The sequence below is a fragment of the Scardinius erythrophthalmus genome, assembly GCF_964197995.2.
Source record: "Scardinius erythrophthalmus genome assembly, chromosome: 14".
In the NCBI taxonomy this organism is placed as follows: domain Eukaryota; kingdom Metazoa; phylum Chordata; class Actinopteri; order Cypriniformes; family Leuciscidae; genus Scardinius; species Scardinius erythrophthalmus.
Window position 1 is genome coordinate 24,896,618 of NC_138234.1, and position 24,042 is coordinate 24,920,659.

The 24,042-nt window shown below is 35.4% G+C and overlaps 2 protein-coding genes across 5 annotated transcripts in view; both read left to right on the top strand.

Annotated features, from left to right (window-relative positions):
• The window catches only part of ddx59 (DEAD (Asp-Glu-Ala-Asp) box polypeptide 59), an 8,984-nt gene extending 7,551 nt beyond the window's left edge, over positions 1-1,433 (top strand). Inside the window, exons 5-7 of the mRNA XM_081384166.1 lie at positions 645-797; positions 882-1,010; positions 1,089-1,433. Coding sequence (XP_081240292.1) covers positions 645-797; positions 882-1,010; positions 1,089-1,355 — 549 coding nt within the window. The 3' untranslated portion in view covers positions 1,356-1,433. The remainder of the gene's footprint in view (positions 1-644; positions 798-881; positions 1,011-1,088) is intronic.
• A 643-nt stretch (positions 1,434-2,076) lies between these two features.
• On the top strand, positions 2,077-23,668 carry kif14 (kinesin family member 14). Of its 4 annotated transcripts, XR_014031474.1 has the most exons (31): positions 2,077-3,265; positions 3,926-4,180; positions 4,298-4,385; positions 4,480-4,578; positions 4,675-4,727; positions 5,878-5,908; positions 6,015-6,122; positions 6,240-6,356; positions 6,529-6,647; positions 7,032-7,204; positions 7,433-7,580; positions 8,969-9,032; positions 9,171-9,355; positions 11,340-11,442; positions 11,538-11,692; positions 11,772-11,919; positions 11,991-12,143; positions 15,037-15,169; positions 15,266-15,359; positions 15,591-15,732; positions 16,860-16,963; positions 17,430-17,530; positions 18,588-18,818; positions 18,967-19,154; positions 20,280-20,432; positions 20,538-20,660; positions 21,365-21,430; positions 22,672-22,813; positions 22,906-23,087; positions 23,209-23,425; positions 23,527-23,655. XR_014031474.1 is itself a non-coding variant. In XM_081383961.1 (30 exons), the coding sequence occupies exons 1-30, from the start codon at positions 2,445-2,447 to the stop codon at positions 23,305-23,307; spliced, it is 4,578 nt and encodes a 1,525-aa protein (XP_081240087.1). In that variant the 5' UTR covers positions 2,077-2,444; the 3' UTR covers positions 23,308-23,668. The 4 variants fall into 4 exon arrangements, 2 of the variants coding, with proteins under 2 accessions (XP_081240087.1, XP_081240086.1); XR_014031475.1 differs by having other exon boundaries at positions 22,906-23,425; positions 23,527-23,650; XM_081383961.1 differs by having other exon boundaries at positions 23,209-23,668.
• Positions 23,669-24,042: the final 374 nt, after the last annotated feature.

A 24,042-nucleotide genomic window follows, 5' to 3' on the forward strand; every position in this document is an offset into this window, starting at 1 on the left:
TATGAATTTGTAAATGAAATGAAATAAATAAAATCCATTATTTATATTATTTAATATTTTATAAAAACCGTCCATCAAAAATATTACATAACATAAATGATAAATATTAAAGGAAATATATGAATACATTAATTATATAAACAAGTCTTCTTTTATGTTGTATTTAATATTTTAGAATTGTCCATCAGAAATATAAAATAGCAAATTATAAATATTAATTCATAAATGGCAAATAAATACATAAATGTAATTATTTATTAATTTTATATTTAATATTTTAGAATAATTGTACATCAAAATTGATAAAAATAAATTCCTAAATGTGAAAATAAATAAATAGACAAATACATTTTATATTAATATTATATGTAACATTTTAGAATAATTGTCCATCAAAAATATGAAATGGCTTAATTAGAAGTTTTGGAATTACAACTTTTTCTTTTTTTACCGTATATTTAACAAAAAACATTTTTACAGCTCAAACAAAAAAGAAAGTGAAAGCTATCTTTTTTTTATTCACTATTGAGAATTTTTACACTCTTTTTTATTCATATTACTTCTATCATTTTGATTTTATATTATATTATTGGGTTTGTTTAAGTAGAATATTATCTAAATGATGTCTTTTTGTGTGTTCACAGGACACAAAGCTCTACCAGCCGCCGGTAGTTGTGTTCGTGGACTGCAAACTTGGGGCCGATCTGCTGTGTGAAGCTGTGCAAAAGGTCATGGGATTAAACGTGGTCGCCATCCACTCGGACAAAACGCAGTGGGAACGCAACAAAATTGTGAAGGTGATGCAAAAAATATCCTTTTTTAAAAGCAGCCCACAAATGTCCATAATGATAATATGATATATATTTGTTGGTGTTTTTTAGGGTCTGCTCGAGGGCCAGTTTGAAGTGGTGGTCAGCACTGGGATTCTCGGAAGAGGACTTGACTTGGTCAATGTTAAGCTGGTAGTGAACTTTGACATGCCAGCTAACATGGATGAATATGTTCATCAGGTATGAAGTGTTTTATAAAAAACACTTACACATTGAAGGTTCATGTCTTTAATGATACTCTATATTTCACTCTTTCAGATTGGTCGAGCTGGTAGACTAGGACACAGAGGCACCGCCATCACCTTCATGAATAACAACAGCAAACGGCTGTTTCTGGACATTGTGAACCGAGTGAAGCCCACCGGCTCCTTACTGCCGCCACAACTTCTCAACTCCCCCCATCTGTTCGAACAGCAGAGGAGAGCCAAACAGAGGAGTCACCGCGGAGAGGAGGACGTCATCGGAACCAAGAGCAACCTCATCGACATCATCAGGAAGCACGACAAAAGATCTGCCAGGAAATAACTAGCAAATGGATTTATTATTCAAGGTTTTGTTGTTGCTTTTGTAATTTGTGTTTTCAATAAATGCTACAAGTGAATGAATCAAGTGTCCCTTCTAACTGTATCCAGTATAACATGCACAAAAATCACATCACAGATTACGAAAATTAACCATTACTACAAAAACGCATGGTTATTGTAGTTAAACCACAAATTAACCATGGTTTTACCACACTAACCATAGTTTGACCATGGTGTTTGCTGTAAAACTGGTAATACAAATGCTAATCAATCTGCTAAAAAACATGGGTACTACACTTTTACTACAATAAAATCATGGTTTATTTTCGTAAGAAGCTGTGAGGGATAGACTTACAGTTTGGCACGCACTGTATAAATGTCTTAGATCATGTAACGTTACTTTTCTCAAGTCACAACTGTTTTATTGAGTTTTTGTCTACTGAAAGACGTTCGTTTTCATTCCATATGGCGCTACTACACTGACTAGGCAATTTAAGTAATTTTTCACATTACGTGGTGGAAAATTTGCTTTATTGTGACTAAAATATCACAATGAGAAATGTATTAATATTAATAAAAACGGGCCTTATTTTCGTGAAAAAAAAACCCACCCAGTTCTCAGACTTGGAGAGACACTGCCACCTGTTGGCTGGTGCGTGTTACTGCGTGCAGTTGCGTCCGTCTGAGCTGACCAATCAGAGCACGCCTACGGTTTTTGAATTGTAGCGGCAGTATGGCGGAGCTTAGAGACAGTGAGCTGTTGTTTTTATTGACGTTTCGAGGCGGAGTACAGTCTGTTACTTTCTCAACATCAAAACGGAAGTAAACGAGAAGAAAGGACGAGTTTTAATCCGTAAACAAAATAACTTTTCATTTACAAGACGACTGTTTAATGACAGGATATCAACACTCGCAGGTCAGTTTTAGTTAGGCTATTTGTTTACGTAAATATGTATTTTTAAGTCATATGACATGTTGTTCTCCTCCGTGCACTCGCTTTTATAAAACAATGGAGACATTTGTGGACAAGTTATATGTGGGACAATCTTAAAACAATTTTAGTCAAAAGTGTTGCGTTTGGACCAGTAAAATGATGGATGGATCAAAAGAAGGAGAGAACACATCATCTTTTAATAAAACAAAAGAAGTGAACAGGACTTATGTGATCTCAGCACTCACAAAATGTGGAGAAAACACATTTAAAACACCATCTTCTAGTGCCAGACTCACTCTTCAGAGAAAACCCAGCAAACCCCATGTAAACCACCATGAAGAAACCACACAAGAGAACCAAAGAGAAGAGAAACGCCTGACCCTTCAGCGCAGGACTAGAACAGGGTCCATGAACAGAACCAAAGTGCTGACCGAACCCAATCCAGCACCATCTCCAGCAAAAAAGTCCCATGAAACCATTAAAACACCCGGGACAACTTCATGGCGTGCTCAGAAAACAAGTTCTGAGAAGGTCAGCGCCACCCATGATGAGGGTAAAACCGTTTCGACACCTACAAGAAGAACCCAGTTTGAGAAATTAAGCGTCAAGAGAGACGTCTTTGAGAGGTTAGCTGGTAAAGATGCATCTAGACCCACACCTTCAAAAAACACAACTGCTGGAAGACAGAAGCCACCGCAGATGAGCATTGAAACCGGTGGAGGAACCAATGAGAAGACTCTGATTGGTGGTTTAAATAGGCACATGACTCCAGCATCACATTCAGCACAGGTGAGGAGACCCACAACACTAATGAGCTCCACAGCTCATGGAGGAACAAGAGTTTCTAGAGTCACTGCTGCTGAAGGAAATGTTCCTCTTGAAGCTGTGAGCAGAACAAGTGCTCGACAACCTCAAGAACTGAAGATGGAGAACAGCACGGTCACTGTGGCAGTTCGAGTAAGACCTTTCAGTTCAAGGTAAGAAATGGTGTGTTTTTAGAATTTTATTTTGGCGGCATGTTGTTTTGAGACGATTAAATTTGTTATTTAAAAAACATAAAAAGGTGATTTTAGCATGTCTATCTGACTGAATAAAGTAATTAAAGTCATAGAATCAGAAAAATCTGATTTTAATGCAACCCTATTACAGCATGATTTGACCCTTAAAAAAAAAAAAAAATCATAAAATTTTGCCACCCTGGAATTTATATTATTTGAACCCATGCTAAAACAAATTGCAAAGACAAGCATATATGATCACATTTCTCCTTCATGATTTTTACACATTTGTCAATTTGATAGGATTCGTCAACCTCAACCATTCAATCTTATTCAATTTATTATAAGAAAAAAAATCAAGCAAACCTTTTTTGGGGAGAAATAATATTTGGGAAATGAATTAATTATATATATATATATATATATATATATATATATATAGCTATTGCAAGAAATTCTAAATAGTTTTAGTATTTAGTTTGACCTGAACATTTTAATATAATGATGTTAATTATTGCAACAATATTTATAAGATTGTATGATATATTTTATTATATATTTAATATTATATTATATATTATTTTAGTGGACAATGTCACTTATTTGTCCTTAAATTTACACATTTTTTTGTGTCCGCAGGGAGAAGAATGAGAAAGCCCGTCAGGTGATCTTCATGGACAACCAAGAAACTTTAGTGCAACATCCAGATACTAAACAAAACTACACATTTAGCTTTGACTTCTCTTTTTGCTCGATCAATGAATCGGATGCAAGTTTTGCAAGTCAGCAGATGGTTTATGAAAAATTGGCTCGGCCCTTGCTTGAAAGAGCATTTGAGGGATTTAACACGTGTCTTTTTGCCTACGGCCAAACAGGGTCTGGGAAGTCCTACACGTAAGTAATGTTTCTCTTAGACACTGCTTTTTAAATAAAAATTTAAAACTACTTTTAGCAAAAACAGCTTACTATTTACATCAATAATATATAAGTGTGATTTTGGATGTTTTCCAGTATGATGGGTTTTGGTGAAGAGGCTGGAGTTATTCCCAGATTCTGCGAGGAACTTTTCTCAAGATTGTCCAGAACTGAAACCAAAGAGGTTACTGTCCCATAGTATGATTATTTATTTAGAATTTACTGATGAATTAAATAGTGTGTTTAACTTTCTAAATGCAAGTTGACTTTTATTAAAGATCTCTTGCCATCTGGAGATGAGCTATTTTGAGGTGTACAATGAGAAAATCCATGATTTGCTGGTGGCAAAGGATGGACAAAACCAGAAGAAAATGCCTGTAAGTACAACTACTCAATAAAACACATTAAATGCTACAAATGTCATTTTGTTTTCCTAATTGATCAGCAATTCCGTCTTTTCATGTCTTTTCCAGTTGCGTGTCAGAGAACATCCTGTTTACGGGCCTTACGTTGCAGACCTATCCACGTAAGCAAACATTTAATCCAAACACCACGGTTACTATGCTCATGGGGAACCTGAGAATTGTTTTATTTTGTTGTGTCTTAGTTTTGTTTAGTTATTTTATTGTTTTTGTTTTGTTTTGGATTCAGTTGTTTTCGTCATTTTGTTGTGTTGTAGTTTTGGTTGTTTTTGTTTTGTTATTTTGTTGTGTTTGGATTTGGTAGGTTTTGTTATTTTATTTTATTTTATTTTGGTTGATTTTGTTTTTGTTGTATTGTAGTTTTGCTTGGTTTTTGTTTTATTTTGTTGTGTTGTGGTTTTGTTTAGTTTTCTTTTAGTTTTTTTGTTATGTGTTGCATTGTTTTGGTTCTGGTTTATTTTGTTCTTTTGTTGTAGTTTTTTTTTTTCTTTTTTCCCCTTGTATTGTAGTTTTGTTGAGCTATTGTTTTGGCTTGGATTTGGTTTTTGTTTTTTTCTTGTGTTGTAGTTTTGTTTTAGAATTGTTTTGTTTAGTTATTGTTTTGGTTTAGCCTGGGAAAACCCAGACAACTTCCGGCAAATTTAGATTTGCTCTACAAGTAGTCTGGCAAAGAGCTCATTCAAGCCCATTTCTAATCCGTCGAAATCGCGGCACCAATCAGAAACGTTGGGGCGGGCTTTACACAATGACGATCGCTCTGATTGGTTTTAGGTCTATCCAATTGCGCCCAGAGGCATTTGAGCGACGTCCGTTGGTGAAGCGCAACTTTTAAATGCATTATTATATTCAAATTGCAAACACATGAGGACAGTCTCCGTGAAAGACCCACTGGCAGATGAATGTGCTACTACATTTCTCTCCGAAACGGTAGGAAATTAAATTAGATTTAATAGAGGATTTTAACAGTGACAAGATGATTGACAGGGCAGTTTACGTGACGGATCCGTCCGATAAAGATGACGAAGTAGTCTGTCCCAAAGCTTGCCTTGTATGTCTATCCAATTGCGCCCAGAGGCATTTGAGCGACGTCTGTTGGTGACGCCCCTTTGGAAATGAGTTATTAATTAAGCTTTGCCAGACCATAACTCAGTTACTACTGAGAATGGTCTGGTTTTAACCAGGCTAGTTTTGGTTGGTATTCGGTTGTTTTTGATTTGTTTTGTGCCACTGTCACTTATCTCTGCTCTCTTTCAGGAATGTAGTCACATCCTATGCTGATATTCAGGTAATTTTGTAATTTGCATGTCTGTTAACTTTATACATTCAAAGCCTGTTTTTTTATGTGTTTAACTCTTAATACAATTAAATTTTTCCCTCCGTCATCTTCACAGACTTGGCTTGAACTCGGTAACAAACAGAGAGCCACGGCCGCCACCGGCATGAACGATAAAAGCTCCAGATCGCACTCTGTTTTCACTCTGGTCATGACGCAAACTAAAGTAAGACCTTTAGATTTACTTGGTTACATTTGCCTTATTGAAGTGATATGCTACTTTTACTTCAACCAACCAATAACCAATGGTTATATTCATATGGTGTTGTTTGTATGCGCACAGACTGAGTTTGTGGAGGAAGAGGAGCACGATCACTACATCACCAGCCGAATAAACCTGGTGGATTTGGCAGGAAGTGAGCGCTGTAATTCAGCCCAGACCAGTGGAGACCGGCTCAGGGTAATCCAGCATCCAATAGCTATGTTTATTCTGTGTCATTATTACCCATAATGCATTCTGCTGCTGACTGTTCTCTACATGTTAAATAGGGGCATATGTATTTGCTCTGACAATGATTGGATTATGACATTTTCTGACATATTTGTAATGTGGATTTCTTTATTTTTTCCAGGAGGGAGCAAGTATCAACAAGTCTCTGCTCACGCTGGGAAAGGTGATCTCATCGCTCTCAGAACAGGCTCAGAGCAGAAAGAAAGTCTTCATCCCATACAGAGAGTCAGTGCTCACATGGTGAGAAACTTTTGCTTTCTTAAAAGTTACAAAAATATTTTGTAGTAATATTTTTTTTTATTATATATATCTTCTGTAAATTTTAGATATGTATTTTACATATATTTTATCATACCAGACCAGTCTGGTTTCTGTTAACTCGGCAAAAGTGGAAAATAATTTCAGAAGTGCAGAAAATGACACAAAAAAATTAAATAATATTCAGATTTTTACATTTTTTGATGGAAGATTATGAAAACAAATGGGCGCTGATGAATTGTGTGTAATAAGACCAGCGACTTATCAAATTTAAACATGGGGCTTAGTTTCCATTGAATGTAAAATATGGCTTAACGTGCGAGATGTATAAGCAGCAGAAGTGCTTCAGCTCCCTCTTGTGTTCAGGTTACTCAAGGAAAGCCTCGGCGGGAACTCCAAGACGGCCATGATCGCCACCCTGAGCCCTGCGGCCACTAACATGGAGGAGAGCCTGAGCACGCTGCGTTACGCCCAGCAGGCCCGCATGATCATTAACATAGCCAAAGTCAACGAGGACACCAACGCCAAACTGATCCGAGGTCAGTCACCTGTCTGTGTGCATTTATGCTGCTCCATCAGCTGTCATAACCATCAAGAAGTGTGTGTTGTGATAAACGCACCAGCACAGCTCTCCTCTAGAGGGCAGCAAACTCACTAATTTGACGCTCTCAGTGATTTGTGTTCTGTACAGCCACATGAATTAAAGTGTCATTTTGTTTTCTTTGCATGGATAATTTGAATGTGTATGACATAACCTGTGTGTCCAGAGCTGAAAGCAGAGGTGGACAAGCTCCGTGCGGCTCAGATGAGCGCTCAGGGCATCCAGCCAGAGAAAATGAGACTGTTTCAGCAAGAGATTGCCACTCTTAAGACTAAACTCTGTCAACAGGAGCACGAAATGGCTGAGGCTCACAGGTGCGTGGATATACAAAACTCAGTGTATGACTATGAAAATGAAATAAAGTGCCGTTCACAACCTATTTTATTTCTGAATTTAACCGTTTTTGACATGAACTGGAGCAGAAATATTTAAAGAATAAATTTCTTTTTTTTTTGTCCCTTTTTATTTTTGTTCAGCTTATTGACAATAATTGACAATCAATTTTTGTGTACTTGATTTTAAATGGCATATTACTATTATTATTATTAATTTATAATTTATTAATCATTAACAATAATGATACTTTATACTATAAAATAACAATGCATTCATTATATATATGTATATATATATATATATATATATATATATATATATGGACTTCATATTCATCAAAAAATCCTGAAAATTCCATAAAAACAATATTAAGCAGCACAACTGTTTTCAACATTGATAATAATAATAAGAAATGTTTCTTTAGCAGTAAATCAGCATTTTAGAATGATTTCTGAAGGATCATGTGACACTGAAAACTGGAGTAATGATGCTGAAAATACAGCTTTGATCACAGGAATACATTACACGTTATAATATATTACAGTTTTTTTAAATTGTGATATTTCACGATATAATTTTTTTAAATCAAATAAATAATACAGCATTGATGTGCATAAGAGACTTTTCATAAACATTGAATAATCTTACTGACCCAAACTTTTGAACAAGTAGTGTAGTTAAAAATAATCAAAGCATGTTTGTGCTCAGTTTTTCAGTAAGTGAAATGACACCTTTGAATCTTTTACCTTTATATGAACCAATATATCAATACATGTGAATAAACATGTTTACTAAAATCTTGGTAGCATTCAGGAGTGAACACAACTTTAAGCTCTCTGATGTTCCTCCTTCCTTTAAAGTGCAGAAATTCAAGTCAGCTGGCCCGTAGCCCGGTTAGTTTGAGGGTTAGAATAGAAAAAGCCGAAAGCGCATTTCCTCAGGATGGGATGTTAGAGGGTTGAAACATATTTGGCTGTTTTCCCAACCCATGACATCATGTTGACATCAGTGGAAAAGTAAAGCCGTTTCAGACGGAGTAGTCATGTTATAATGAATATAATTATATTTTAATAAAAGAATACGATGACAGTTTTTTCCATTGGAATAGCATGCATAGATGAATGCATGCCATGGAATATTTTGTTTATAATGTTTATAATGCATTTCTGTTTTTTTAAATTAAAATTATATTAAATGAAATAAAATTATACAATTTAAAACAATATATATAAAAAATATTTTATTTTTTATTATATTTTATAATAATATAAGATTTTTTCACAAACTTGCACTAAAATGTTGTTTTTTAAATGACGTACAGTTGAATTATATCATTTTTTTATTTTTTTTTTATTAATATGTGCAGAACATGGAGGGAAAAGCTGGAAGAAGCAGAGAGAAGGAAACGTGAGGAAACCAAAGAGCTGCAGGTAATGAAACACTTTCTAATAACTGTCAGACTTCAATGTCTGATGGATCGATGAGCTTTTTCAAATGTTTCATGGCCATTTTCTTTATTTCTTTCTTCTCCACTTTCTTTGTCTGTTTATTCCCTGTTCCTCGTTCAGCGCTCTGGCGTCACCTTTAAAGTGGATAATCGGCTGCCTAACCTTGTGAACCTGAATGAGGATCCGCAGCTGTCGGAGATGCTGCTGTACATGATTAAAGAGGGCGAGACCAAGGTCGGCAAGCTCAAGTCCGAGTCGGCCCACGACATCCAGCTGTCTGGAGCTCTCATCGCTGATGAACACTGGTGAGACAGATCACATCCACGCTCTAGGTCCAGCCACTTCATTTACTTCGTTTTTGATTTGTTTAAAAGGAACATATCAGGTTAACTTTATGTAACTTTTTTTTTTTATTGACATTTAAATGTCAATACATCAACCCTTCCTCCAAAACTTGTTTTTGTCTTACCCTGATTCACTATGGTAAGCCTATTATAAGTGTTTATATTTTAGACCAGGTGGGATGTTTTTTTGGGGAAATTGTGCACATGCATCAGTCATCTGTACGTGTCCCGTCATATCTGTAAATAGAGAAAAGTTGCTCCGGCTACTTTGGCTTATGTGTGGTGTGTGAGTGGCAGAGGTTAGTTGTCACAACAAGCGAGAAAGGTTGACATGGCGCAGCTAAATCTCAAACCTACGGGGAATCACCCATTTTAACAGAGGAGAGTAAAAAAAAGGCACAAAGAAATTTTTTTCAAGGAAAAAAAGTTTAAATATGTAATTTTGGTGATCAAAGATGAGTTTTAAGGGATACAATTATTGACTACAGGAGGACTTTAAAGGGATAGTTCACTTTGAAATTAAATTTTGGTATGTTTTAGCTTGCCTCAAGGGCATCCAAGATGAAGGTGTCTTTTTTTCTGCAGTAGTTTCAATTTTGATATTTTTAGGTCAAACCGTTCTTGTCTGTCAGTCATATAATGCAGGTCTATGGTCACGGTCTCAAAGAGCATGCACAGAGTCCAAATTAAAACAATTCCCCATCGTCCAAATTAAAACCATTCCCCATCGTCCAAATTAAACAATTCCCCATCGTAAGTACACATTGATGGCCTAAGACACGAAACGAGCGGTTTGTGTGAGAAAACGAACATTATTTATATCGTTTTTACCTCTTGTAACACAGCCACGTCCAAGTGATCTGAGGGCGCGATCGCATCCTGGTGTGTGACGTGTACGCAGACTGGTGCATTATAGATATATATATACACTAGATGTCGCCGTGTCTACAGCAGTTCATTGGAACGAATGTCTTTAAGGTGACATCTAGTGTATATATATCTATGCACCAGTCTGCGCACACGTCACACACCAGGATGCGCGCGCGCCCTCAGATCACTGGACGTGGCTGTGTTACAAGAGGTAAAAACGATATAAATAATGTTCGTTTTCTCACACAAACCGCTCGTTTCGTGTCTTAGGCCATCAATGTGTACTTACAATGGGGAATTGTTTTAATTTGGACTCTGTGCATGCTCTTTGAGACAGTGACCACAGACTGCATTAAATGACTGACAGAAAAGAACGGTTTGACCTAGAAATATCAAAATTGAAACTACTGCGGAAAAAAGACACCTACATCTTGGATGCCCTTGAGGTAAGCTAAAAGATACCAAAATTTAATTACAAAGTGAACTATCCCTTTAAAGCCTAGAAGTGAATGTTTTATGAGCAGTAAGATAACCATATTCATCCATAGTCGCACAGAACAAAGTACAACCAAACAGTGTTCTTCTGCAAAGTTGAAAATTGTAATTGTACCTTTACACATGTTTGGATTTACACATTTAAAGGGACAGTTGACCCAAAAATGTAAATTATGTCATTATTTACTCATCCTCATTTTGTTCCAAATCTGTATGACTTTATTTATTTCTTCCATGGCAGTTGTATTTGATTTACTTTTAATTTAACTAAATCTAAAACTCTAAAAATAGTGTTTGGTAATAGAAGCTGAAGTATATCAAAAAAGTCTATCTATGTATGTATCTATCTATCTATCTATCCATCTATCTATCTATCACAATTACTTCAATTTTTTTGGTAGTCTTTCTCAAGCCAACATCAGTTGTGCACAAACTTTACTCTAGTTATATTATATATTTTTTTAAAAACATGAACTTTAATTGAGCATTAGTTAATGACAAAGGTAATCTAAATGCAAAAATAGTATATTAAATATCTAATATCAATTGATATATTTCCAATATTCCATCTTGTTTTCAGTGTCATCTCCAGTGTGAAAGGTTCCGTCAGCATTAAACCAATGCTGAACGCCAAGACCTTTTTGAATGGACATCTTGTGTCTGAAGTCACCGTTCTCCACCACGTACGTTTTTGTTGCTGTTCTGAAGTGAAACCTCTGAAATGATGTCCATTCTAAGAACCTCCACAGAAATCATAAAATTGTTTACTCTATTTTAGGGAGACCGTGTGATTCTTGGAGGAGATCACTACTTTCGGTTCAACCACCCCGCTGAGGTTCAGAGCGGGAAGCGCGCGTCCTGTTGGAGCAGCGGAGATGGTCAAAAAGACTTTGAGTTTGCCAAAAACGAACTGCTGTCGGCCCAGAGAGCTCAGTGAGTATAAGCCCAAGATTGTCCACTACAGGACCTCATATTTGACTTTCTTGATTTTTACCATCACTTTTCCTCATAGACTTGAAGCGGAGATTGAGGAGGCTCGGTTGAAGGCCAAAGAGGAGATGATGCAGGGCATTCAGGTGGCCAAAGAGATGGCACAGAAAGAGCTGAGCGAACAGAAGGGTCTGTACGAGAACAGGATCAGAGCTCTGGAGAGAGAGCTGGTGAGCAGATGCATGTCAATGGATAGCATATGTGACTCTAGTGTTCTCCAGTTAATCTAATGCATCCTCAGGAGGAGGAGAGCGAAAGGAAAAGAGAACAGGAGCTGGATAAAAAGAGGGTCGTCAGCCAGATAGAGCAACTGCATACAGCAAAGACTCTACTGGAGCACGAAGTCAACAGCCATAAAAGACGTCTGCAGTTGGAGGCCCAGGCTACTAGACAGGTACAGAAAGACCAGATTAAATCAAATTTGATGCCCTTTGTGAATTTGAGTAAAAGTCAACACATAGCGGTAATTAGAAGCGGTTTCAAACCGCAGTTTTAAAGTGCCCCTATTATGCTATTTTAAAGGGATAGTTCACTTTGAAATTAAATTTTGGTATGTTTTAGCTTACCTCAAGGGCATCCAAGATGTAGGTGTCTTTTGTTCCGCAGTAGTTTCAATTTTGATATTTTTAGGTCAAACCGTTCTTGTCTGTCAGTCATATTATGCAGGTCTATGGTCACTGTCTCAAAGAGCATGCACAGAGTCCAAATTAAAACAATTAAAACAAACCGCTCGTTTCGTGTCTTAGGCCATCAATGTGTACTTACGATGGGGAATTGTTTAATTTGGACGATGGGGAATTGTTTTAATTTGGACTCTGTGCATGCTCTTTGAGACCGTGACCATAGACCTGCATTATAGGACTGACAGACAAGAACGGTTTGACCTAAAAATATCAAAATTTAAACTACTGCGGAAAAAAAGACACCTACATCTTGGATGCCCTTGAGGTAAAGCCTGGTTCACATGGGACGATTTTAAAATTGTCGGCCGATTTTCCAAACCTGAGAGACCCCACACACGGCGATAAAAAATCACGGGTCTAACAGTTTTGGTCGTACAGTGTGTGGTGCACAGCCACACGGCAAAATCAACACATCACACACGAACCGATTTGACTCCCGAGCATTCCCAGGTCAGACGGGAAATCTCGCAAAATCCCTCGAGATCAAACGTAATTTAATACTGTGCTTACGAGGATACTCGACAAAGTGAACATTTTGGCATACTTTTGTGTGTTTTTGTCCGTTCAAGCGTGAAAGAGAACTCAATGCGGCAGCGCGCTGTCTGAAGCGGCATTCTGTGCGCACGAGTCCTGTGTGTGTGTGTGTGTGTGTGTGTGTGTGTGTGTGTGTGTGTGTATCACACAGAGAGGAGATTTACAGACAGCGCGCCGCCAGTACAGATTTAAGTTCTTATTTTTGCGTTTTATCGCGCTTGTTTCTTAGCACTTGAATGAATGATAGCGTGATAAAATACTATAGAGCAGCCAATGGATGAAAGGAAAAATCTACACGCCACAGATCCGCAGGCTGCGTGCTCGTTTGTCCCCGGGGAACACCACACACGAGGAGAAATCGGGCCAAAACAATCCAACATGTTGGATATCCCCGATTTGAGATCGGAGCGGTCTCGACGTCCTTCCGAGCAGACGAGAGCAATCTTAACACACCACACACGGCAGGAATATCTGATCAGATTATTTTACGATAATCGGAGTATCCTTAAGATTGTCGGAAGGGGTGAATCGGGGCTAAAATCGGCCTAATTATCCTGCCGTGTGAACCAGGCTTAAGCTAAAACATACCCAAATTTAATTTCAAAGTGAACTATCCCTTTAAAGTTTCCTAATGTTGTTTTGGAGTCCTACAACAGGTTTACATGCATCAAAGGCCAAAGGCCAAACTGTTTCATTTTCTCATAATATACATTTGCACATCACCACATTTTCAGTGATTCTCAAACGACTCGTCAGATGAATCAATCTCTTTAAATCCCTCCTTTACGCGTGCTACTCTGCTCTGATTGGCCAGACAGCTCAGTCTGTTGTGTTTGGTTTACCGCGTACAGCGCGCCAGAGCCATATAGAAATGGCTTACGACTCGTTTGAAAAACAATTTATTTCATTGACTCAGTCGACTCTTATGAAAGACAATAACTTTATTTACTGTGCACTTTTAGATTTAAAACTTTGCAGGATGTTTTCATTCACTTAGAGCTATGTTATACACTACATGAAAGGTCATTTTCAAAAATCCTTAATAGGGGCGAAAATATTTAGAAATGGTGTTGACTTATGAACTTGCACATGCAACAACATTCAAAACTTGATTTTCACCACAGGGGTCTTCAATATCTTAATTCATCTTTGAACATTATTTTAAAGAAAATCAAATACCTATTTATACCTATATATAAATATTTTTATATTATATAAAAAAAATTTTTTTAGTTATATTATATATTTAGTTTGTTATAATATTTGTTTAGTTCTTTTTTTAGTTATTATTTATTTAGTGAATTGAATTAATGTAGTTATTTAGTTTAGTTATATTGTTTCTCAGTTTTATATTATTTGTGTAGTTTAGTTTTAGTTAAATTATTTATTCAGTTATAGTTATTTATTCAATAAGGTCTTACTAATTATATTATTTATTTAATGAATTTAGTTAGATTTAGTTCTTTTGTTTAGTTATGCTATTTCTTTAGTTATGGTTCATTTATTTCGTTTAGTCATATTTTAGTTTATTTTTATTTCGTTTATTTTAGTTATACTATTTATTCGGTTAGTTTAGTTATTTATTCAATTAATTCTTAGTTTTTATTTAGTGAATTTTTATCGTTTGTTATTTTGTTTAGTTAGTTTTAATTATATTATTTACTTAGTTACTTCATTTTACTTATATTATTTATTTTGTTAGTTTGTTATTCAATTACCGGTAGTACTTTTTATTCAGTGAATTTAGTTAGCCTTAGTTATTTAGTTAAGTTTGTTTTATTTTTATTTAGTTTAGTTATAGTTGTATTTATTTATTTTATTATAATAATAATTCAGTTAGTTAGCTTTAGTAATTTAGTCAGTTAGTTCTTAGTTGTCAACTTTAGTTGTTTTATTTTATTAGTTTTAGTTATATTAATTATTTAGTTTAGTTATTGTTATATTTATTTATTTAGTTGACTTAGTTTTAGTTATATTATTTAGTTTAGTTATCAGTTAGTTTAGCTATTTATGTATAAACAATATTTTAAATTTGTGACTAATTCAGATTTTTAAAAAAACATTTCATAGGCGATGGCCGATCATGATGTCCGGCATGCTAAAATTGTGGAAGCCCTCGAGGCAGAGAAGAAGAAGATTGCAGAAGATCTCGCTCAGATTGAGAGGAAACGTGCTCTTAAAGTGACCCAGACCCCTAAAACGGGTACATAGACACCTTTCATTCTAAAGACATGGAGTTTTCCAATAACAATGTTCTTAACAGTGTGGTATTCACCATATTTGTCTTCAATGTTTGCAGCCTGCCCACAGTGGGACTCAATGAAGCTGTCTTTGATGATCGAAGAAGCAAACAAAATCAGTGCCAAACTCAGGAAACGCACAGTCTTCAGCAGGTACAATTATTTTTGGAAAAGTTAGTCCAGGTAGTTTGGCTACAAATTGTCCTTTGTGAGGAGAACATCTATAAAATGAAAATATTTTTCAGTAATACCTAATGACTGGAAAAGTGCTAGTTTAGTATTTTTATCAATAAGCGGGGATTTTTTTTAAAATCCTCCCTCGTTCATTCTGGACATTAAAGTGTTTGAATGGAAAAAATATGTTGGTTTGTGTTTTCACAACAGACATGAGACGACCGATAAAGAGAACGAGGGTGGAGACGCCCAACTGCAGGTCCAAGTTCAGAACACCAAACTGGGAATTTCCACCTTCTGGAGTCTGGAGAAGTTCCATAGCAACTTGGCTGCCATGAGGGAGCTGGAGCAGGTGGCGTAATAAAAGATGTTCACACAGTTATAGGCGTAAACATGCTGCTTGAGCTAGTGTGCATGGTGACGTTTCTGTAGCGAAGTAAATGCCACGACACATGGTTCAAAACCACAGTATACATAGCTGCATAATAAATGTTTGGCTTTTTGTGTGTGTGTTGTTGTCTTTTTTGTTGTTTTTGTTTTGTTTAACGTTTTGTTTTTGTGTAGAATCTCACTTAACATTGGAAAGTTTTGCTTTATTTTATTTGTATCTTTATTTAGTGTTTAGTTATGTTTTATTTTTTGTTTGTTTGTCTTGTGTAGCATTTCACTTGACATTGGGAAGTTATTTTAATTATTTATTTTTATTAATAATTATTAATAATTATTATTTTATTTAGTTTAGTTTTGTGTTATTTAAAAAAATGGTGTTTAGTTTCGTTTTATTTTATTTATTTATTTATTTATTTATTTATTCTCTTGTAGTTTCTGTTTTATCTTTTTTTGTTGTTTTTTGTTTTTTTGTCTTGTGTAGCATTTCACTTGACATTGAAAGTTATTATAATTATTTAGTTTTGTGTTATTTAAAATATTTTTATTTGGTGTTTAGTTTTGTTTTATTTATTTATTCTCTTGTAGTTTCTGTTTTTTTTTTTTTTTTTTTGTTATTTGTCTTGTGTAGCATTTCACTTGACATGGAAAGTTATTATAATTATTTATTTTTGTGTTATTTAAAATATTTTTATTTGGTGTTTTTAGTTCCGTTTTATTATTTATTATTATTATTATTATTTGTCTTGTGTAGCATTTCACTTGACATTGGGAAGTTGTTTTAATGTATTTTATTTAGTTATATTTCTAATAGTTTTTTTATTTGGAGTTTAGTACAGTTTTATTTTATTTAGTTTTTTGTTTTGTTTTGTGTAGCATTTCACCTGACATTGGAAACTTTGTGCTATACTTGACTTGGAAACAGTGCTGTGTATTTAACCTAGAACTTTCAATAATACATTAGGCCATTTGAAGCCTGTTTATTTCCTTGTAATTACCCAGTAAAAGCAGGAAGCATGTAGTATTGGCATTTGTTCTTATTATCATAAAAGAATCGGAGGCTAAATCAAGTCTGATGTTTATTGGCTATAGGGGGAGAGCGCCTCTAAAGATGACGACGTGTTTTACAACCCTAATGATGAGTGGGAACAGGACCTATCTGCCTCTTCCTCCACCTCATCTTTCTCTCGCAGAAGGTATTTGAATTTATTAGTCCACAATGGTGCTGTTTTGCTCTCTCTACTTGAGGAACGAAAGAACAGAAGTATACTTTGTGCCCAAAACTGGTTCTTGTCTTCCACCATGATGTTATTTTTCCACTTATAAACCAAGCCTTCAGGAAAAGCACATTCCTGCAGCATTTTTGTTTCACCTATTTTCAATGCCTTCATGAACATGTGACTACAGCAAAGTTCTGCATTTTTAATCAAAACCTCTTCTACTCCTCTGAAGCCCTTCTTCTCAAAGCTTACACTAGATGTTCCTTTGCTTTTCTGCATGTGATTTCCGTGTCTTTCACTCCCTGAAATGAACAGTAAATGATGTTCAACTCAAAGTGTACATCATGTAATTGGCTGTTGAAGAAGAATTATATGACTGATAATAATGGTTCAAGTTCATATGTGTCTGGATTTCTTTTTTATTCTGTTTCTTGTGACCCAGGAGTAGAAGTTTGCTAAAGGGCAGGAGGATATCTGGGCGTCTCTATGAGATCCGAGTGCACCCTATTCAAAGCCTACATTGTGGTCCCTCACAGTCCACAGGTAAAGTACCTTTTATATCGTCTATATGCGTGTAATGAAGTGGAATTATTATATGAAGTTTAATTGTTTAAATGATTTTATTAGCCTAGCACAGATTTTAGCATCTTTTAAATTTAGGGTTGGGAATCGAAAATCGATTCCAATTCTGGAATCGGAAACTTAAGGCCCGTTCACACCAAGGACGATAACTATAAAGATAACGATAAAGATATAATTCTAAAAATCGTTCTCCATATTAAAGAATAACAGAGTTCACACCACAACTATAACGATAAAGATATGAGGAACGATATCGTTGGGATCACTTTCAGAACGATTTTTTTTTCAGCTGTCGAACGATAAAACACTGACAGCCAATCAGAATCCATTCTAATTTAAAGGTCTCGCGCATTTAAAATGGATCTGGATCATCCGGGCGCGCGCGTGCTTAGAATAAAAAGACCGTTATCGGTCGTTGGTGTGGCTGTGGACGCATATATAGTTATCTTTATCGTTATCTTTATAGTTATCGTGCTTGGTGTGAACGGGCCTTTAAGGTCATGAATCAGATACTTGTTATAAAATGTAAAATATATTATAAAATATAATAAACATCACAACGTTCTGTAAAAATATAAGAATTGTCCGTTTTGATTTCATGGCGACTACGTTTTTTCCCCCACACATTCAATGTCAATGGGGTCCAAACAATGCTGTTTTGGCCCCCATTGACTTTCATTGTATGGAAACCTTCTTCAAACTGCCTTAAAATACAGTCTAGATAGGAAGCTCTTTAGGTTTTTGAACATATTAATTGTTGTTATTTTATTATTGTTTATTGTAACTAAAACTATAAGGCTAAATTAAAACTGATTTAAAAATTAAAATTAAACAAATACATAAAATAAGTATTAAGTAAAACTTAAAATGGAAACTAAATAAAAATTAATTTAATTTAAATAAAAATTAATGCTAAGCAATTACATGCTAAAATAGTATATACATAAGAAGATGAGAAATATGATAATATATCTCCCTGGGAAATGAGTGTATTTGATATTCCTTGTCTTTTTATCAGGGCTGATGAACAAGCCGCACTCCCTGCACTCTAGCACGTCTGACTCCGCCCTCCCAGGCATCTGCAAAGATCTGATTGGTTCTGCCGTCTCACGTCTGCGCTCCTGTCAGTCGGCCGAAGAGAACAAAAGCTTGGCCGACAAACTGACCCTAGACCTGCTGGCGGTTCACGGCGCCGTGAGGTCCATCGCGGACCTTTACGAGCACCTTGACGACGACAGTCAGGAGAACCGTAAGCGGCCAAACGTTTTTAACAAACCTAAATCAACAGAGCCATTCATCAGTGTCAATATTCAGCTCAGTATGAATGCACAACACCTCTGTCATCACAGCGCTACACAAAGAGCCTCATTTCGTTCTGTTTGTGTGTATGTGAGCAGTGTTTGCCTGCAGCGCTGAAGCCCAGACTCATCTGGTGAAGGCCACCTCTGCTGTTGAAAGGGCCGTGTTCATTACGATGCACTGGGTCTCCAGCATTAAGCCCAGCTCTAACACAGTGTCTCAGAGAGCCGAGGAGCTCAAGACGGAGGTCAAGAAAATCGGTGGCTATCTTCAATTACTCATTCAGGTGCTCATCAGAGTTATAAGGCAATTTATAAAATGCATGTTGCATTTGTGTTCATTTTTGCTTTTATGTCTGTAGAGGGACCGTAGAAAAAATAAAAAATGCAATCATCTCATTAGAAATGCCATCAGTGTTTTGTCGACTTGTTAAAAAAATTTTAATTCGTTTTTTAAATACTTTTAAAGAACCTCCGTTTCTTGTATTGTTTTCCTAGATTAAAACACACAAAAAATATATAAATATAAAAATAAAACAGTAATAATAATAATATCTATTTATTTGTTTAGACATCAAATTAATGTAAATGTATTAATGTATTAATATTATTTCTTTAATTTAGTTATTTTCTTTAATTTAGTTAAATTAAATATATTTTTTAAATTAAAATATACAACTTTTGATTAAAAAAAATGATTACTAAATGTTGAATTTAGCAAAAGTGTTTCTGCGGGTCTTTAAAAAGGTCTTAAATCCAATACAAATATCTAAACATTAAATCAAGATACATTTACTTGAGGTGTAAACATAAAAATGAAGTCTTGGAAAACTTATCAAAATGAAGTAAGTTTATAACAAGAACAATATCTGTCAACAAGTTATGAAAACTTCCCTTTGAATTAAGCTGATTTTTCTGAGCCTTTTGCCAGATATGTGTTCTTATTTTAATCATACACACTTCATTTGGATCAATTTCACAGAAAACAAGACTTCATATTTTATGCCATTTTGTATCTCCAGTAAATGCATCTTGATTTCCATTTTCCAGTGGTTGGTAGCAGAGTGATTTAAGGTGCTTTTGTGTGTGTGTAAAATGAATTAAAAAGTATCAGTTGGATCAATATGGAGTGTTGCCAATACAACAATTGTGTTTCTCCTTAGACATTTGCATTTAGAGAACATTAATGCATTGCGTTCCCTTCAATTTATTTCTTAAATTTTCTATACTTGCTTGGTTTAAAAATGTACCTTTTATAAAAGATGCAGAAACCAGATTATTAAATACCATGGAAGTATTGTTGATTGTAAGGTCATGTAAACTAATGGGTTTTTGTTTCAACATTGGAATTTTGGGTAATTTTTTTTGGCCTTACAAGACCGTGTTGGTCTTTCTGTGTCTTTGTCCTTTAGGGTTGTGACTCTGAGATCTCCTCCATGGTAACAGAGGCCCAGAGGAAGGTTGCTGATTGTATGAACGTGGCTCTCAAAACTATCGGTTTGCTGGCGGCAATGAATGGGACTGATCTTCATTTGTCTGAACTTGGTTCAGAGGACATAAACAATGTGGGTAGATTCCCTCGTCTTTTGCACTTGCTGACGTTTAAATAGTAAAGGTTTGACCAGTCTAACTATTGTGTTCTCTTGTTTTTAATTGCTCTTTCTTTTTAGAGGTCAGTTGTGGATTCTTTGCAGGATGGGATGCATCAAAGTGTGACAGATCTTCTCTACATGGGTCTGAGAATATCTTCTGAGATGGTTCAAGACACTCAGATGAGTCGCGCTGGAACACCAGTGAGTTCTCTTCATAAATATTTCACTTAAAGGTGCATTGTGTAATATTTAGGAGAATTTGTTGACAGAAATGCAATATCATATTCATAACTATGTTTTTAGTAGTGTATAAAGACCTTACATAATGATCCGTTATGTTTGTATTACCTTAGAATGAGCCATTTCTATCTACATACACTGCGGGTCCCCTTACATTGAAATACCGGTAGCCATTTTGCGCCGACATGTTTCTATAGTGGCCCTAAACGGACAAATATCACTATGTTGTTCTTCGTGCAAAGAAGCTAGCTAAAGTCAGCGAATAAAACACTGACACAATGATGAATAAGTAACAATAATTTTCGCAATAACAGTTTTTCTGAATAATCAAGTAAACCTAATTTCTTAATTTATCTTTTTAAAGAACCCTCATTGATTAACTGGCCACTCTCTGCTGTCTCAGATGACGACGTCTTTTCCTGTCGGCCAGCGTAACTTCTGTTGGTTGCAATTCGCAACCTCACCACTTGATGCCGCTAAAAATTACATAGTGCACCTTTAACAAATAACATGGAATATTATTGTAAACTCAAGAAATAACCTTACAATGAAATCTTGATGGATCTAAATGATAGTGTCAATACATTTAAATGTTTTATATTAACTGATTTAAATATTCACTTTAGCATCATTTTATAATCTTTGTTGATTTTTATGTTTGACAGATTCAGCAGTCCGCAATGTATGATGTCGCCCACACTCTGAAAAGCTACTTCGACTGCTGTTTGTCGGTACGCCTTACAGACAGCTGTTTTTGTCATTGAGGTTAAATGTTTTGGATTGATGACTACCCCAACAATGAATGAGGGGGACAGTGCTTGTAAAACGTCGAACCTGAGCGGTCTTATCACACGTCTTGGGTCGTTTTGCTGTTTAGAAAATAAATGGATTGAGTAAAGCGTCATCTGTCACCTTAATGAGGCTGTAACTGTTATCTTCAATACACAAACTACAGGCTCGATGTTATTGTTCAGCAAGAGAATGGGATGCTGGGATAAGGAAAAATGGATGCATCTCACCTACTCTCCCATTTCCTTAAACCCACCCACCGTACCTAAACCCTGTGGGCTAAAACAAATAAGAGACCCAGTAATATATACATATGTATATGTATGTGTGTGTGTGTGTGTGTGTGTATATATATATATATATATATATATATATATATATATATATATATATATATATATATATATATATATATGTATGTATATAATTTATATGATTCGTTTTTTTATGTATATATTACTGGGTCTCTTATTTGTACAAAAAACAAATATTGTATCTTAAAAACAAATCAAACAAAAAACAAATCATTATTTCTGGTGTGGTTATTTGTTATTAGGTTTTTGTTTTATTATTTAGTTTTTGTTTTTATTGTATTTATCTTGATTTTTGGGAGGTTTGTTCCGTTTGGTTTCTGTTTTTATTTATTTAGTTTTTGGTTTAAATTTTTTTAATAATTTTTTTTTGGGGGGGGGAGGGGTTGTTTGTGTTGTTTGTTGGTTGTTTGTGTTTTTTTGGGGGGGGGGTTGTTTGTGTTTGGTTTTTGTTTAGTTTTTTTGAGTTATTGGTGTGGTTTATTTAGTTTTTTGTCTTATTTTAGGGAGGTTTGTTTGGTTTAGTGTGGTTTTATTTTTTGTTTGGTTGTAATTATTTTTTTGATGTGGTTTTTTTTTATTTTTAATTTTGGTCTTGTTTTTGGGAGGTTTGTTTGGTTTTATTTGGTGAGGTTTTGTTTTTGTCTTGTTGTAGTAATTTTTTTTTGGGGGGGGGGCAGGGTGTTTGTTTAGTTTTAGTTTTTGGTGTGGTTTTGTTTTTTGTCTGGTTGTAGTAATTTTCTTTGGGGCGGGGGTTGTTTGGTTTTTGTTTAGTTTGAGTTTTTGGTGTGGTTTTAGTTTTGTTTTTGGGAGGTTTGTTTGGTTTGGATTTCATGTTTAAGAGCTGTTTGTTCACATCTGCTTTTTCACAGGAGAGGTCATTGTCCACTGAGAATCATTCAGAGGAAGATGAAGGCTCAGACTTGTGTGATGTTCATAGCACCACCGTTAAACTCCTCAAGCTGAACAAGGCGATCAAAGACCTCCACTCGTCTCTGTCGCACTATCGGAGAGGTAAGGTATTCTTTCCACAATAACATGCATATGAAATGCACACGTTATGACAAATATGTGACATGACTTCCTTTTAATTATGTATAATACAGGGAGTGGCGATGCTGGCCTTAGTCAGTCTATACTGTCTTCATCCAAGACGATTGATGATGTCATCTGTGGCCTTCCAAGCGAAATGGACGGAAGACGTTCCAGCAGTCTTCAGCTTCCGTGTGTGAAGAACGTCATGGTTGCCCGTGATAAAGTGCACTCTGCTCTGCAGGCTTTGCCAGAGGTGTTTGATAAATGCACAGACGGAATACAGAGGCTGGGCACAGATAGACACTTTGTTCAACAATTGTATAATGGCAACAAAAATCGGACCGTGCCTAAAGTTGTGTATTCTCTTTCCTCAGGTATTAGCACATGTTCCAGAGATGCCCGCTGGGTGTGATTTGTATTTAAGGGGTACTAGTAATGTATATAACCACATTGGCTATAATGGTTACTGCTAAAATTGGCTCACTTTTCATTTTGATGTATTTACAGTATGCACTCATTCAAGCCTACAATAATTTGTATTTAATTGTAGGATTTTAATGAAGGGCTTAATAGTATAACTTAAGAAGATGGGTTTCTGTGTATTTTGCAAGTAATCAAGCACATAAGTCTTTTATAATTTGTGCACTTCTGGATATATTTTTGCACTTGAAACCTTTGCACAGGCTTGATAGTGCTGGTGTTTCACAATTTCATTCGCATGGAGTTTTTTTAGCATTTGTAGCAGCATTTACTTTGGATCATGTAATTGTTTCACACTAATTTATACTTGCATTAATAAACACTCACTGGGACAAGAAGTCTGGTGTCCTATTTAAACATACAGCATACTGCATGCTTTATATCTTTTATCTAACTTTTATCTACTAATATATATATATATATATATATATATATGAGTGTGTGGTATGTCCTGGTACACCCTACATTATGTCCCCACAAAGATGGCAATATATGAAATCCTTGTCCTTGTGGGGAAATGTTTTGGTCCCCATGAGGAAAACCGCTTACAAATCATACTAAGTGTAACATTTTGTGTGAAAATGTGATAATGCAGAAAGTTTTCTGTGATGGGTAGGATTTGTGCAAGAGGATAGACTATCAGTTTGTACAGTAAAAAAATAATTGTGTTTGTGGAAAGTTCCCATAAAAATATGAGTGTGTGTGTGTGTGTGTGTGTGTGTGTGTGT